The sequence below is a fragment of the Podarcis muralis genome, chromosome 2 (assembly GCF_964188315.1).
Source record: "Podarcis muralis chromosome 2, rPodMur119.hap1.1, whole genome shotgun sequence".
NCBI classification, from domain to species: Eukaryota; Metazoa; Chordata; class Lepidosauria; order Squamata; family Lacertidae; genus Podarcis; species Podarcis muralis.
The window spans coordinates 4,485,943-4,501,814 of record NC_135656.1 but is presented as its reverse complement, the minus strand read 5'-3'; the positions used below and the strand labels follow the sequence as shown (position 1 = coordinate 4,501,814).

General features: G+C 46.0%; 1 protein-coding gene across 1 annotated transcript; it reads right to left on the bottom strand.

Moving 5' to 3' along the window:
* Window positions 1-10,659: 10,659 nt before the first annotated feature.
* Window positions 10,660-15,577, bottom strand: LOC114592931 (inhibin beta E chain). The gene is made up of 2 exons (XM_028721292.2): window positions 14,842-15,577; window positions 10,660-12,473 (listed from the first exon to the last, which is right to left on the bottom strand). The coding sequence occupies exons 1-2, from the start codon at window positions 15,200-15,202 to the stop codon at window positions 11,752-11,754; spliced, it is 1,083 nt and encodes a 360-aa protein (XP_028577125.1). The 5' UTR covers window positions 15,203-15,577; the 3' UTR covers window positions 10,660-11,751.
* Between the last annotated feature and the right edge of the window lie 295 nt (window positions 15,578-15,872).

Genomic DNA, 15,872 nt, shown 5'->3' with positions numbered 1-15,872 from the left:
ATCTGGCAACTTCTGTTTCAGTGTATCTGAAGAAGTGTGCATGCACACGAAAGCTCATACCAAGAACTAACTTAGTTGGTCTTTAAGGTGCTACTGGAAGGAATTTTTTTTGATTTGACTATGGCAGACCAACACAGCTACCTATCTGTAATCAGTACAATTAAAACAAGTTAAAACTATAAAATCAGAATGATGTTGGTGATGGTGATTGAAAGGGAAAAGAGCAGCGAAACAGCAGAGCAAGTGCCTTCAATTAGTCTTGGAAAGAAGGCTTGGGCCGGGAGCAGAATTTCTGCTTTTTCTGGGTTGTATTCAGTGCTGCACATGGTGGTACTTCTGCTTCTTCTCTTCTCCCTGAACAGCCTCAAAATCTGCTTTGGAGGGTTTGACAACCCCCAAAGCAGATTTTGAGGGTACATGGGGAGCTGCAGGTGAGTGGAGCATTCTGTTGTGCAAACAGGCATCTGCTACACTTGCAGAACAGTCCTGGATGTAACTTGTGAAGACTGCTGGCTGGCTGGCTGGCTGGTTGTTGTTGTTTCACAAATTGAATTTGCTGTGAGATTGCCATTTCCAAGAGGTTTTCAGTCACTTCTTGGTTCTTTGGCTGTGTATGGTAGGGGGAGGCCTGTTCAGAACTCTGAAGCCTTCACTTGAGTTAGTTGCCATAGATATAGAGTGCAGTGTGACTAAGGTCAAGTTCCAGGTGGATTTTCCCAGCAGCCCCTGTACATTGAGGTGGTTGATGCATGTCATTTGGGCAGGTGCTAATCCACTTAGTCTAGATTTGTTGCTGAGCCAGTTCAGCTGTCTGAAAGTGCCTGTCCCATGATTACTGAACTGCCCAATTTGCCCAGGTCACACATTTCCTCTCTGGCAAACCCTGATGGTACTGTCAGGAAAGGACAGAGGGATCCACAGCACCAGTTCTTCCTCTTGTGTTCTGTTCCTGTCTGATTGTGCATGCCACCTCGAAAGAATCCAGACTGTTTTCTCGTCAGGGGGCAGGCTTGCATGCTGTCTTTCCAAGGGGAGGTGGTCGCCCTAAAGGAAAGAGAAGTGGGTGCCGCCTCCTCCCCACTCGCCCCTTCCTTTAATCTTTCTTCTGTCACTTTAAGAAGAGTAAAGCAGATCAGAAACAAGGGGGATTAAAGGCTTAGTGACTCCCAGCTTTCCATTCCCTGGGCTGGTAGGTTAGTATGTCAGTGAGTTACTGTGACACATGTGCTCTAATTCTTCAGGCCCACTACTCTGATCACAGATCCGCCCCACCATAAACAACTAAACTCTGACCCCTGCTGCAAACTCTGACCCCTGCTGGGAAAAGTTGACAGCTATGCACCAGTCTCCTTCCCATTTTGGCAATGTACCGTACTGCTACAACTGAGCTAATCATGTTCTCTGTGAATTCCCTAGAGTTCAGCTCCATGTGATTTGGCTGGAAGGATGAACTAACCCAAAAGCAGTAATGACAGATTCCTCACATTCTCTGGTATGCTGGAGCAATGCACCCAGGTAGTTGGATCACAGATCACCCGTTTGCTCAAGAGACCTCTGGCATCTCCTCCCTGACTAGACACCCTTTTCCTCAGTGGGAGTGTGACATTCACTCATGGCTGCAGTCCTTAATCCTCCTTCAGCACCGGCCATGTGAGTGATGATAGACCAGCCAGAAGAGCTGTATGAAAAGGCAGGGTAGAAATGTATTTTAAACATAGAGAAAATGAGTAGCTGAAATGCTTGACTTGTTAGAGCCCTGCAGACTTCCAAGGACTCTGGGTCATTGCTTGACCATGCTGTGTGCTGGTGCTGACCATGACATGATAGTGTTTCTCAGATTTATTGAATTTGGACCTTTCTTCTGAATGTACTGACATGAAACACATAGACCCAGCCCAACATCAATAATCTGGAGAGTCTTGTGTGAAGGTATGCGCTACCCATATCTATCTTCTAAAACCATTCATAGGAAGCTATCATTTGAAAATGCCTATTTCAGTGAATGGATTATGAATTGATGACAACAACAACAACAACAACAACAACAACAACAACATATTACTTAAACCAGACAGGGTTGCCCCAGCCACTCTGGGTGGCTTCCAACATAGGGTTGCCATATTTTGAAGAGCAAAAAAGAGGACTTGTTGGCCAGGACACATTTGTAGGTGGGCTGGGGGGGGGAGGGGGGAAATAGTAGAAATTATAACGCTGAAAAGGAGAACTATGGACCCTACCCAACATAATAACACAGCAGAACAAACTATGGACCCTACCCAACATAATAACACAGCAGAACAAAGTAAAACATCAAACATTTAAAACTTCCCAATACAGAAATGCCTTCAGATGTCTTCTAAAAGTTTTGTAGTTTTTACCTCCTTGACATCTGAAGCGAGGGTGTTCCACAGGGATGCATGCCATCAGGTCTATACAACTGTGGGGCACAGAACCTACCAATAATACTAACCCTTTCTGTAAACCTAACCCCAAACACAACCCCACCCCTAACTCTAGCTCTAACTCTAACCCTAACCCTAACCCTAACCCTAATCAACTAGAGCCAGGGCTTCCTTGGCTGCGGCTCCAATCTGGTGGAACGCTCTGTCACAAGAGACTAGGGCCCTGCGGGACCTGACATCTTTCCGCAGGGCCTGCAAGACAGAGCTGTTCCACTTGGCCTTGGGTCAGGGTGCAGCCTGACTCCCTCCTATGGCAATCTGCACAGAATTTTGCTTAACGGTTGCCATCAATTTGATTTTACTTAATTTTATAATGGAATGTTTTTAGAATGTGGGATTATTTGATTGTTGTTAGCCGCCCTGAGCCCGGCTTCGGCTGGGGAGGGCGGAATATAAATAAAATTTATTATTATTATTATTATTATTATTATTATTATTATTATTATTATATCTAACCCTAACCCCAATCCTAACCATAACTACAACCCTATCCATAACCGTAAATCTAATCCTATCTCCAACCCTAACCCTGGCCCTAGCAATAACCCTAAGCATAACCCTTACCCTAACACTAAACTTACCTTGAACTCTAACCCTATCCCCAACCTCTACCATAACCCTATCGCCAATCCTAACCCTCACCCTCACCCCAATCCTCTGCAACCCTAACCCTAATCCTAACCCTAACCCCCAACTGTAACCATAACTCCAACCCTAACACTAACCCTATCTCCAATCAAAACCCTAACCCTATCAATAACTCTAAACCTAACATTAGACATAAACCAAACCCTAACCCTAACCATAACTCTATATCGAACCCTAACCCTAACTCTATATCGAACCCTAACCCTAACATTCACCCTAAACCAACTCTAAACCCGAACCATGAACGCACCCCAATCCTATCCCTGACCTTGACCCTAACCCTAACCCTAAACCAACCCTAACCTAAACCCTAACCCTAACTCTATCCTCAACCCTAACCCTAACCCAAACTCCAACCTAAAACCTAACCCTATCTCCAACCCTAACCCCAACTGCAACCCTAACCGTAACAGCTACTAGTCCTAACCTTTTCCATTGGTTTTTCACATTTCTGATAGTTTTACCTCGTTTTTGGTGGTTTTGCTTCATTTTGCATTTTGCATTTTCGGCATTTTGCATTTTCTTTTGGGACAGTTTTGAGCCTCGTTTGGAACTGCTTCATTTCTGGTGGCTTTCTTCGCTTTTGCACTTCTTGGTGGTAATGCTTCATTTATATTTGATGTGATAATATCCAAAAGCAAGCAAATCCACCCAAAGGGAAACAAACTACCAGAAATGCAAAAATTCACCACAAACTAACCGCAAACAAAGAAAATACCGGTACACAAGAAACAAGAAACCATTGAAAACTGAAACACTGTATGTTGCTTGGTTTTTTCATTTCTGGTGATTTTCTTTTCCACGAGTTGCATATTTTTGGCTTTCGGGTAGTGTCAGGCGTCAGAGAATCCGATCCCCCCATGGTAGTTTGCCAGGAGTAGAAGGATCTTACCGGTGTCTTTTATTCAATATTGACAGAGAGAGGCATAGGAATGCAGCCTCTTGGAGTAATGGCGTTGCTTCAAATAATCTCTGCCCCCCTTCTTTCCTCAGTCACCCACAGCACCACCACCCCTTACTTAGGGCCATTTGTCTCCACGCCCTTTGCTTTCCTATTTTCAATTATTGTCGGGTTCTGGGAGAAGGGTGGGTGGGTCTGGAATGCTTTCTAGTGACAACGTGTCAGCCAGCTGCTCCGGCTCTGCCTTCCCCTCCTTTCTCCCATTACTTCCCAACTTTCCCCTTCAACCTCTGAGCTGTGACCTCCCTCAAACCACTGTTGCAAATCTGTACTGTCTTCCTCTTCTCTGGAAGGTTCAGGCTGGGGTGGAGGTCTCCTCTGTCCAGTCCCTGACAGGTAGTTTTGTTTCTGTTCAAATGGGTTTTGCTTCATATCAGCTTTTTGTCCGGGGTGATACTACTGTCCATGAATTCTTGTTCCTCAGCAGTTAAGGTTGGCACGGTCAGTCCTACTAGGAATTCTCTGATTTCCTGCTCAGGTGGGTTGTGGGAGGTGTACAGATTGGAGTAAAATTGTGTCTCTTTGCGACTGTACATATAAATTATGCAGATTTTATGTAAATTATCCTCTTTTGTCCTCTTCTTTGGCAATGTATAACTGGTCGCCCTAAAAGGAAGACAGCAGTTATAACTGGGAGTCGAGGGGTTGGAATTGAAGGGTGGGGGGGGGGGGGCAGTGATGGAAACTCTGCATTCAAAATAGCAGAAAGTACACATTGCAAGCGAAGACAAGTCCATGGGGGGGGGGGGCAGACTGTCAGGATTTGTACTCATCTCTAATGGGCCAGAGCAAGGATCACATTGTGATCCCCTCATGAACGGCCAGACCTGAGCCGTGGACTGTGCACAAAGTGTCCTGGCTGATGAAAGCCGCCCTTTGCTCTCTGAGCTGTACTCTGCCAAGCGGTAGGCCCACGGCCATGGGAGAGGGGATCAGGTCTGCCTGGAGGGTTGATAAGATGCCTCTGTGCTGCCATGTAACACTGGACTTTGAGCTGTGCTCTGTGCATGGGCAGCGGAGGGACTCTAAAACGCATAGCAGTGCAACAAATTGGCACCTGCACCTCTTGCTTTGGGTAAGGCAGTGAGCCTCAACTTTTTCTCCAGGTTGTTAGATACCCAATTTGTAGGAGGTCTTCAAAAGGGAACTGCTATAGAAGTGACTGATTATATTAATATAGTGCGGCTACATGCAGAGCTGAGGACTGCTTTACACATTATGTTCCTCAAGTGTATGCCTAAGGTTTTCCCCCAAGCGTGCATCTAAAAACATGTGAGTTAGACAGTAATATGTTTGGCAATGCATATCTCATACAGATATGCCAATCAAATAGCTAGAATTGGCAGCAGCTCCATATCAACTGTACACTTGATGACAAACTAATTTTTGTTTCCCCACAGATTCAGGTAATGTTCTCAAGATTACTTTAACGTTGAAAAGCATACTATGCTTAAGTTAGCCAAAGTAGGGAGGCAGTTTTTAGCAAGAGGCATTAAACTTTAAGAAAGAGTGTCATCAAAACGCTTTGGGAACCACAGCTGTCTTTCTGCCCCCCCCCCCCATCCATGGTGCTCTTCTACTTCTGATCACAGCCTCCCAAGGCTCCTTTTTGTTTTAAAAAAGTTGGGAGAACATTTTATACAACTATGTATAACGCCTTTAAGAAGGCTGATCGCCAAAGAATTGATGCTTTTGAATTCTGGTGCTGGAGGAGACTCTTGAGAGTCTCATGGACTGCAAGAAGATCAAACCTCTCAATTCTGAAGGAAATCAGCCCTGAGAGCTCACTGGAAGGACAGATCCTGAAGCTGAGGCTCCAGTACTTTGGCCACCTCATGAGAAGCGAAGACTCCCTGGAAAACACCCTGATGTTGGGAAAGAGCACAAGGAGAAGGGGACGATGGAGGACGAGATGGTTGGACAGTGTTCTCGAAGCTACCAGCATGGGTTTGACCAAACTGCGGGAGGCAGTGGAAGACAGGAGTGCCTGGCGTGCTCTGGTCCAGGGGGTCACGAAGAGTCGGACACAACTAAACGACTAAACAACAACATAACGCCTTTGGTCTGGTACTCAGCTGAACATTTTTGTTTATTGCCAGTGTGCAGAATACCCATTCACGTGTCTTTGGACTTGTACCAGCCTGTAAGGTAACAGTTGATCTGTCCAATCTTGGGCCCAGTTCCAGAGCAAGATGTCCATAGCAGGGTTCCCCTTCTGGTACCGCTCACCTTGATGAAACCCACCCCTGTGGCTTACAGGGCTACCTGCCTGCCCAGGGGGCTGGCACTGAGTGCAGCTCTGGGTCCAACCACCAGAAATCACCAGCACCACCCTCTTAATTGCTCCGGCCCCACCTGTGAGATAAACATAACCGGAATGGGCCCTAGGACCGCTGGCTGTTGCAGCAGGCAGGCAGGGTGCTTTATAATAATAGTAGTGGTGGTGACTAGAGATGGGAGAGCAATTCAGTTCAGTTTCCATTTTAATATGAACCCACCCAATTTGTGAACTAAATTACAGCTATCCTTCAAAATACGTGAGGGTGATTAGCAGGGGAATTTGAAGGGGAGGCCTGGAGTACCGTCTCACGGTGTATGTAGGAACAAGAGACATGGACGGCGAGGGAGCTCTGCTGCAGTAGCCTGCAACACCGGTGCCATGTTTATCTTCTTGCCTGAGAATATGCAGCAAGTTGCTGAAAGAGAAAGGTACAGCAACTTGAGGCCTGCATATCTAAGCTATCAGGCAAGATGAGGGATTTCTCACTAGAACAGAGTGGGCTGCCCTGACAGTAAGAGCTGTTTCACAGTGGAACAGACTCCCTCGAAAGGTGGTGGATTCTCCTCCACTGGAAGTTTTTAAGCAGAGGTTGGGGGGGCCATCTGTCAGGGATGCTTTAGGTAAGATTCCTGCATTGCAGAGGGTTGGGCTAGATGACCCTTGGGATCCCTTCCAACTCTACAATTCTATGATTCTATGAAAATCTCACTTCTCTGAATTTTGCAGTGCAGTACTCCAAACAAAAACGAGTACATCAATGCACAGTGAAAATATACCAAAATGCATTGTATTTGGGGAAATTCCCAGCATTGAAAGTGTATATTAGGCAAAATGGAATACAAAAATGTGTAGGAGATAAGCTCACTAGAATGCTTTTAAAAAATTAATTGGTATTAGTTTTTACACAAAATTATTCAATTCACTTTCAATATAATAATAGCTTACATTTTGATTTCCCATCCTTATGTCCGTTTTGTTCCTGTTGTATTCCTTTATCTGCTGCCATAGCTGCCATTTATTTTCTATTTTATCGTAACTTATATTACAATCATTTATTAATTCTCCTTCCCTTGCCTGTTATTCAAATCCTGCTTGTGATTTCATTTGACTATACAGTAGTTTTTTCTCAAATAGTCTGAAAAGAACCTCCACTCTTCAACAAAGTTCTCATCTTTTTAATTTCTTAATTTTGCTGTCAGCTTCACTATCTCTGCATGGTCCATTACCTTTAAAATTCATTCTTCTTTCCTTGGGATTTCTTCTTTCCATTTCTGCACATACAGGATTATTGCTGTGTTGGTAGCATCCATAAACAACTTACTTAACCATCTGTTTTGGAACCTCTGCCCCTAAAATCATCAGAAGAAATGCTGCAGACTTTTTGGGAATAGCTATTTTAAACATCTTTTAAAATGCATTATATCGTTTCCCAGAAGCCTGTTGCCTTTCTACAAGTCCACCAAATGAAAAAAGGACCCTTCTGTTTGTTTATGTTTTCAATATTTGTTTGACGCTTTATAGATTTTGGCTATTTTTGTGTGTGTTAAATACCATCTATATATCATTTTACTATCATTTTCCTTTATTGCCTAGCAATCAGCAAATTTCATATCTGTTTTCCATAACGTTTCCCACGCTGCCCTCTCAATAATGTGCCCCACATCTTTTGCCCATTGTATAATTTGACCAACTCATATTTCATCTTCAATTCCATTTCCCATTTCATGTTGCTACAACACTGATGAATTTTGTGGCGGCTTTAAAAGAATTGCAAACTGATGCAGAAATGTGGAGAACTGAGATTAATATAAGAAAAATGAGGAAATGAGATAAACCAAAAATGAGAAACTAAAAATGAGAAAACGAGATAAACAAAAACTGGCATATTTGTCCATCCTCAGCAACAGCCCTGAACTCGTTGGTACCAGAATCCGGATTATGCTAGCCCCGACCTGACAGGCAGACATCAGAAGTGGGTCCGGCATAAGTTAGTGGCAGTAAGTGGTGGCAGCAAGCTGAGGTGCAGACACCCCTGGGACCCTGCTCAGTGGCGTGTCACTGACAAGCAGTGTCCCACTCCCCACTGACTTCTGCTGTGTCTAGGAAGGGGCTGCTGGCTGCTCACAGGAGCAGGAGCAGAAAAAGTTGTGGGCATGGCAGCAGAAGCTCCTCTTTCCTGTAATATCAGTGGCAGCCCAGTGACATCTGTGGCCTGCCCCATAACACCTCGGCTCTTGCCCAGGTGTGCCGCATACTGGTGCCACATCTGCCCAGTGAAGAAGTCCCATGATCTCTCATTGTTTGTACTGGGTTCCATTGCTCTCAAATGCATCACACTTGCAACTGCTTGGTGGTGCTTGTAATCCTTTGAAGTGTACTTAAGTGGAACGAATCCACAGAAAAAGCATTTCATGCAATACAAACTGGCTTTAAAAGGGTGCAATGAGGAAACTTTTGAGGTTTTACTATTAAATATATAGTATGGACTGTGTTAAATTGGCAGTTATGTTTCAGGTCTTGGATACTGTCAACTCTGAAACTTCTGTGAGCTCTTTCAGTTTCTCATATTGAAAGGAAGATGGCTTATACATTTCTATCAAAGTGCAAATAATTCGGCTTCTTTCTCTGTCCCCATCAACATATCCAAGTGGAAGAAGACAAAACAGAGGCAAAGATGAAAAGTGTCCTATTCAGCCCTTAGCAGGACTGGAGCTGAGCTGCCTCCTCTCTCTTGTCACTGCATTCTTTACCACTGAAGGGTCAAGCAAAAACAGGATGATTCCAAAGGGCTGTTTCATGCTGCAGCAAGCCAGGTGTGTTACCAGGTTCCCCACTGGCATCTGATTGGCCACTGTGAGGACAGGATGCGGAACAAGGTGGACCACCGGCCTGACCCAGCAGCCTCTTCTTAGGTTCTTGCGTTAGGTTCACTGGTCTGCTTCAGCACAGCACATGAAAGCTGTCTAACGAGTATGCTAGAATGGCATGTGAATTTTTAAATATTTGTTTGTTGCATGCACACTTCACATTTTTAAGCGTATGTACTATGATATGTACTGTATGCTTGTTAGACTTTTGTCTATAGTAAGCAGGTTTAGAATACCTTTGTATTGTTTTGAAAACCTGCCACACTCCTTTGACTAGAGATGACAGTGGGGGGTGTACTGTTTTGTTTTGGGATTTTCGGTTCTATTTATTTGTGCTTTTATCCTGTATTTTTATCTTGTGGTCTGCGGATGAAGGGTGGTATATATTTAATAAAGAAAGAAAAAAGGAATAGCTGTGTGATACTGTTTGCTGCCAAGTGCAGCAGAGCCTCTATCTAACCACTTCCAATGCTTTTAAATATTACACGTCTCTACTCTCAGTCGGCTGCAGGAACTTTTAACGTGGGCTCTTGTTTATGCCCCCAAACACCACAGAAAAATTGTAAGTGATAGTCGCAGGCAAACTCGCTAACGTATCTTGCAAATGCCATTAGCTTAACTTCAGTATGAAGCCCCAGTAGAACACCCTGCATACAATGGTTCTCTTGCAATGTGATGAAAGACATAGAATTTGACGATCTGGACTCAGAGGCCTCAGTGCATGTGTGTAACATGGCCTGGAATAATGGGTTGGTGCTCAGTACTAACACAGGATTGTTGGGAACAGATAAGCAACCAAAGAGCAGAGAAAGAAATGAGAGCTGCACGGTACCGTCCCTGTCAGAGGCACTATGCCTTTGAATACCCGCTGTGGGAATTCTTCACAGGTGAGGAGAGAGCTGTTGCCCCCAGGCCTGCCTCCTTTTGGGCTTCCCAGAGGCATCTGGATGTCTGGCATCTGGATAAGAATTGCCTTTTAGCCGATCCAGCAGCACTTTTCTTACTTTCTTAGCTGGGGTGGGGGCTACTGGCAGAATGACATTAAAACCTTACGGTGTTTGGTACATCTGCTGCTCGGCATATAGAGCGAGATGAGCGCCGCAACCCCAGAGTCATCCACGACTGGACCTAACTGACCGGGTACCTTTACCTTTACATCTGCTGCTAAGAGGTTTTTTGTTTGTTTGTTTTTGCTCAGCAGCAAAAAGTCCCCAATTCAATCCCTGTTGTCGCCTTTTAAGGCTGGAAGACATCTCTCTTCCCCCTTTCTCCCTCTCCATATATATATTTAATGCATGTGTTTTGAACACTGTATTGCACTTCATTTATATGTTTGATGCACATCAAGGAAAAGTTCATTAATAAATTTATTATTTTTTTAAAAAAACATATCTGGACAGTTTTGTGGATGAAAAACATTTCTCAAACCATGCTGTATTCTTTTTTTTAAAAAACACATCATTTTTATTGATGTAATTCAAAAATAAAATAATATAGATAGATACATTAACATAAGTGCAACATCCATGCACAAATAAAAAAGGTATTAATGGTATCAAGGGCACCTTTGGCATCAGTGTCACTGACTGAATGTGTAGCTCTGACTCTTCAGCATCCCCATTTTTCTGCACACTCATTGCAGGCTTTCCCCAAGTAAACACTTTCTAATCCAGCCAGAGACACAGGCGGGAACACAATGAAAGTGAGAGCCACAACCAGGAGAATCCTTAAACTACCCAAAGCCAAGAACCCCAAATTCTATCCCACTGTATCTAACTGGTCAGGTCTGAAGGGGTTTTCTGTGGTTAATTCTCTCCAGTTGCATTTAGGAATCCTGAATGCATCAATAGCATATATTAAAAATGAACTGAATGGATTGAGACAAGTAGGCATGTGGACTACCTACATTCCTGGGGGATATGTTATGCTGGCTTTCCCCCAGCTGGCATTTGGACTAATCCCATCAGCCCATAGCTAGGGGTTGGGGAAGAGGTTCAAGTGACTCTGCTGTGTGTGGTGGTGGGAAAAGCAGAGATCAGAGGGGCTATTGAGTTGCCACTTCCAGAGTGGAACCTGAATACAATAGTGTCCAAAGTCCAAATAATCCTGTTGGTAGCCCTGCCTAGCACTATTTATGTGCTTTACTGTGAATGCTTTTGTCCTGAGGAAGGCAGGATTGGTTAAGGCCTCCTGCAACTTGCTCTTCTCTGCAGAAACCACTGTTGCTCTATGAAGAGAGTCCAGTACACCATCCTACCCAGCTTAGAAGGGAGCATCATGACTGTCACATGGGTGTCTAATAGGAGCATAGATAGGGGGACATGGGGGGCAGGGGGAAGCTTCCCCCCCCAGATCAAGTCAAACAATAGAAATACTTAACTAACTGACCAATCATGCCAGTTCTGCCCCCCTAACAAAGTCCTGCCCCCCCTAACAAAAATCCCGGCTACGCCCATGAATAGGAGTAGTCGGAAATGTCTTACATCTTCTGTTCTGCCCCTCTCGGCTTTCCCTGTGGCTAGAATCCTGCTCTTAGCTGCAACCGCAAGCATCAACAACCATGTCAGGAATGTCTGTCTTTATGAGGTTGCTATTGGGATCAAAGTAGAGCAGAGAAAGGGACCGTCGCTGTGTGGGGACGCAGCAGGACCGGCCAGCAGTCTGGATGTTGTTGGCTTTGACCAAGTTGAAGACAGTTGTGTGGAAGGAGGCTGCTACCCCAGGTGAGCCAGCCAGGTGCATGGGGCACTCCCCCATGCAATAGTTTATCTGATAACCTTCAGGTTTAAAGATCCAGTCATTCCAACCAATGTCCCGAAAGTCTACATAATAGTCTTTTCTGCAGCACAGGTCAGAGTTCTGGTCGCAGCTCAGGCTACGCTTAGCTACCCGGTGGCCGGGCTCCCGTATCTTGGCCTTGACCATCAAGAAGGGCTGTTGGGAGCTGCCAGTGGCAGTCAGCAAAGAGTCAATGGTGGGGTGGCAGCCTTCACACTGCAGCTCCAGGCACAGCGCCGTCTCCTCACGCTCAAGGAAGCTCTGCAGATCTGGCATGAGGGAGAAGGTGTGCCAGCTGCTGCCTTTGCTCTCCAGCTGCTGCCGCTCCCCAAGGGCCACTCGCTGCTGCCCTGCCAGGTAGACCTGCAGGGTGATGTTTTGGTGAGCCTTGAGGTACAGCCACAGCTCAGCCTGGAGGATGTGCATGTCTTGGCCTTTCGGATGTGTCAGCTGGAACTGGAGGACCCCGGAGGGCTCTGTAGAGGGGAAGACAATCAAGATGAAAATCTGAGGAATGCTAATCCTGACCTGCCCCAGAAAAGCTGCCACCATGCCTGAACCAGAGTCCGTTGATTAGGGTCAAAAATATGTCCAAGAGTTGCCTTGCCCTCACTTCACATTTATTTTCTACATTTGAATTGTGCCTCTGAGGAACCCCATGAGGTAGATAGGCTGAGGGTAAGTGCACCTGCGAATGTGTAGAGGGAGCAGCAGAACCCCACAAGGCGTCCCCAATATCCCCATCCTGGCCAGCTGCAGCCTCTGACCTTTGTGCGTTACGCTTCAAGCATGGAGAATCCTCCTAGTGATGGGGAACCCTGATCATGCTGGTGGAACCAACAGAGGTAGGGATGCAGGGGCTGGGACTGGTGTGTACAGTGTGTACTAGTGTGTACTCTATTCCCCTTTCACAGTCTTTAACACCTGGGGAAATAATGCCTGACCCTAATGGTGAATAACATGATTCACCTAAGGGTGCTCTTCTTACTTGTGCATGGCTCCAAACTAAGCAATAATGGTCTTTCTAATAGATTCTTGTTGTTCATTGGCTGCCAAAAAATTCAAGCCCTGTACAAAACATGTGGGAAGTCAGGTTCTGCTGAAGCAGGCAAACAATCCCGAATAAATAAAGAAAAAAACAATTAAAAACTAAAGGAGAAGACTGCTGAAATGAAAACCTATCTACTACCCCACACTGGTTCTCACCAGCTGTTCTTCCACCCCCACTATAACTCTCTTATAAAAAGCCATTTCCTCCACTTTCCTTATGAGCAACATCACTGCCCCCTTTTGGTGGGATAGCCTGGGATATTTTTTTAACCACTTGACCCAACAACCTTAGAACAATATGCCAAGAAGCTTGATTGCTTAGTCTCACTCAGCATGGGGTGGCCTACCAGCCAAACATGGATGGGTTTTTCTGGCAAATATTTTTTATTTGCAGCCAAACAGATGTTGAGCCTGCAACACTAGGTCCAGGTGGATTTCTGCCATGCAATGGTCACAAAGGTCATTCCATAGTGGAAACAGCAAGGAATTGTACAAATACCTAATAAATCCATGAAAATTCTGAGTGCTTATCACTAATACCACAATATGACCAATCACTCCTTGCCCGATGGGGGTGGGGAGTAGGGAACCTGCAGTCCTCCAGATATTGCCGAACTACAACTCCCATCAGTGCCCCCAACCAAATGGCCAATGGTCCAGAGATTATGGGAGCTGCAGTCCCCTGATCTAGACATTCTTCTGAGTGCACCTCAATGAGATGAACAGGAAGCAGCCCAAGACCCTTGGTCCCTAAGTTCCCAGGAGCACACAGAAAGAACGGGGTCAGAGAAATGGGTGTGTGTGACAGCTGTGTTCTCCCTTCACTGCCAGAGGTGTATGGGTCTGAATACCCATTTGCTGGGAACCACAAGTGGGGACAGTGCTGTTGCACACAGGTTCTGCTTGCTTGTGGGCTTCCGACACAGGCACCTCGTTGGCCCATGTGAGAACAGGTTGCTGGACTAGACCAGCAGGGCTCATCTTATGTTGTTAATTAAATTAGGCATCTAGCAAGAAAGCAACACAGTGGTGTGGGATATTCTTCCAACTGCCACCATTCGGAAGAATAGTAAATAACAGGCAAAAATCGACAGATGAAGCTTTCCCCCCACTGTTATATTTTTCCTGTCACACAGCTTTTAAAGGTATAAAAAGGGTAGCAACGCTACACTAGCTTCATCCTGCTTACTAGCTACTTCCAGTGACCCCATCCTATATTGCACATTAAGCAGAGAGGGCAGATGGTGGCAGGAGCTCATTTTTAAGAGAGAAGGTAGTATGACAGCGGCGTCAGCATCACTGTCTGTGGCACACAGACTCATTTCTTTTGCCACAGTATAACTGCTGGTGGAACAAGTTTTGGAGGTTTTTAAAGAAGTGATAATGGCATGGAAATGCACACTGCTGGCAACACCACTTCTACTAATACCACCTTCTCTCATCTCTCTCTCTCACTCAGGAAAAACATCTGTCTGCAGCCTGAGATATGCCACAGAAAACTGGATTAATGAGAAATTTAGCAACCTGTCCACTCTCACCACCACCACTAGTTCCTCCACACACATTGCCCTTCTCCCCCTGCAGTTGATATTTTCCAGCACAGTCAGAATCTACCCAGATCTCCCATGGGTAAGAAATTGCAGTGCAATGAATAACTACAACTCTCTGCTCTCAAGAGCACTTTGTATGCAGCAGTTATTTGCAGGGGGTGGGGGGAGCTGTTGGCACATGCGACTTACATTCTCTCCATCATAATATTCAAGTCCTGGGCCATGCACCAGGAAGAGGACTCACCTGTCTCTGCAAAACTAATGATCTCGTACCCCTGTTCATCAGGCTCGGGGTTCTGCCAGCCGGAGAAGTGCCCAAGTCTGTCCATCCGGGCTTTGCCCAGGTGCAGGCGGCGTAGGGCGTTGGCCACTGCCCCACGTGGCACAGGGTGGGTGATGTTCGGCCTCTCGCTCAAGTTTAGTTTCTGCAGGATCTGCTGCTTGGCTAATTCGACCAGAAAGGCTTTCTCAGCACTGGGCTCCAGAGGCGGCACCTTACAGGAAGGACATGCAGGCTTTCCCTCGATCCAGGCCAAAGAAGTCCATAGTAGGGCCAGCGTGGCCAGAGGAGTCCAGCTGCCCTGGGGGCTGTAGGTGGGAGCCATGAAGAACCCAAGCGTGGTAGGTAGCAAGATACAGCAGAGGAGGTGGTTTTGTTGCCACGTAGTTCTTGTGACAGTAACTAGAACTCACGAACTGTGCCTGCGCTGGGACCAGCTGCTTGCATCTTAGCCTAAAAGGAATGGCAATCTGCCCTGGGTACAAGGAGGATAACTGCTAACCCCTGGCAACTCCTTTGCTTCCTGTTGCTCTCCCTGCTTCTCGGGGCTGGGTGGATCTGCTGCTGGTGCCGAGTTGAAGCAGCTGTTGATCACTCAAGAGATCTCAGCTCATTGACTGGCTGCTCCAGAGTGTCAGGCAGCTATGTGCCTCAGTTTTTGTCACTCAGCCAGTCTGGCCCTGCCCTTTGTGCCTCTCTGATTGGCCGGCTCACCTAGTGCCCCAGGGAGGTTTCCTCCAGTTGGGGAGGAAGGGCTTAGCAAAAGGGGATTACAGGCTCCCTTTGGTGGAAACAGGTGTCTGAGGAAAGGGAACACAATTTGCCATGATATAAAGCAAAGCAGGGGTAGGATTGCACTGGGGAGGGCTTTTCATGGACCCAGAGTGAAGAGGGGCTTAAGGCGGGAGAAAATGGCAAAGCATAGGGGTGGGATGTGGGAACAACCCCAGAGAAAATATGCATTGCAGTAGGCCAAGCGGGAGATAACTAGAGCA

Bases quoted from the DNA above. Each gene is read 5' to 3' on its own strand.
- LOC114592931 (XM_028721292.2), bottom strand. From the start codon at position 15,202: ATGGCTCCCACCTACAGCCCCCAGGGCAGCTGGACTCCTCTGGCCACG. The intron at 12,474-14,841 runs GTGAGTCCTCTT...TCCCCTCTACAG, and splicing joins CATTAGTTTTGCAGAGACAG to AGCCCTCCGGGGTCCTCCAG.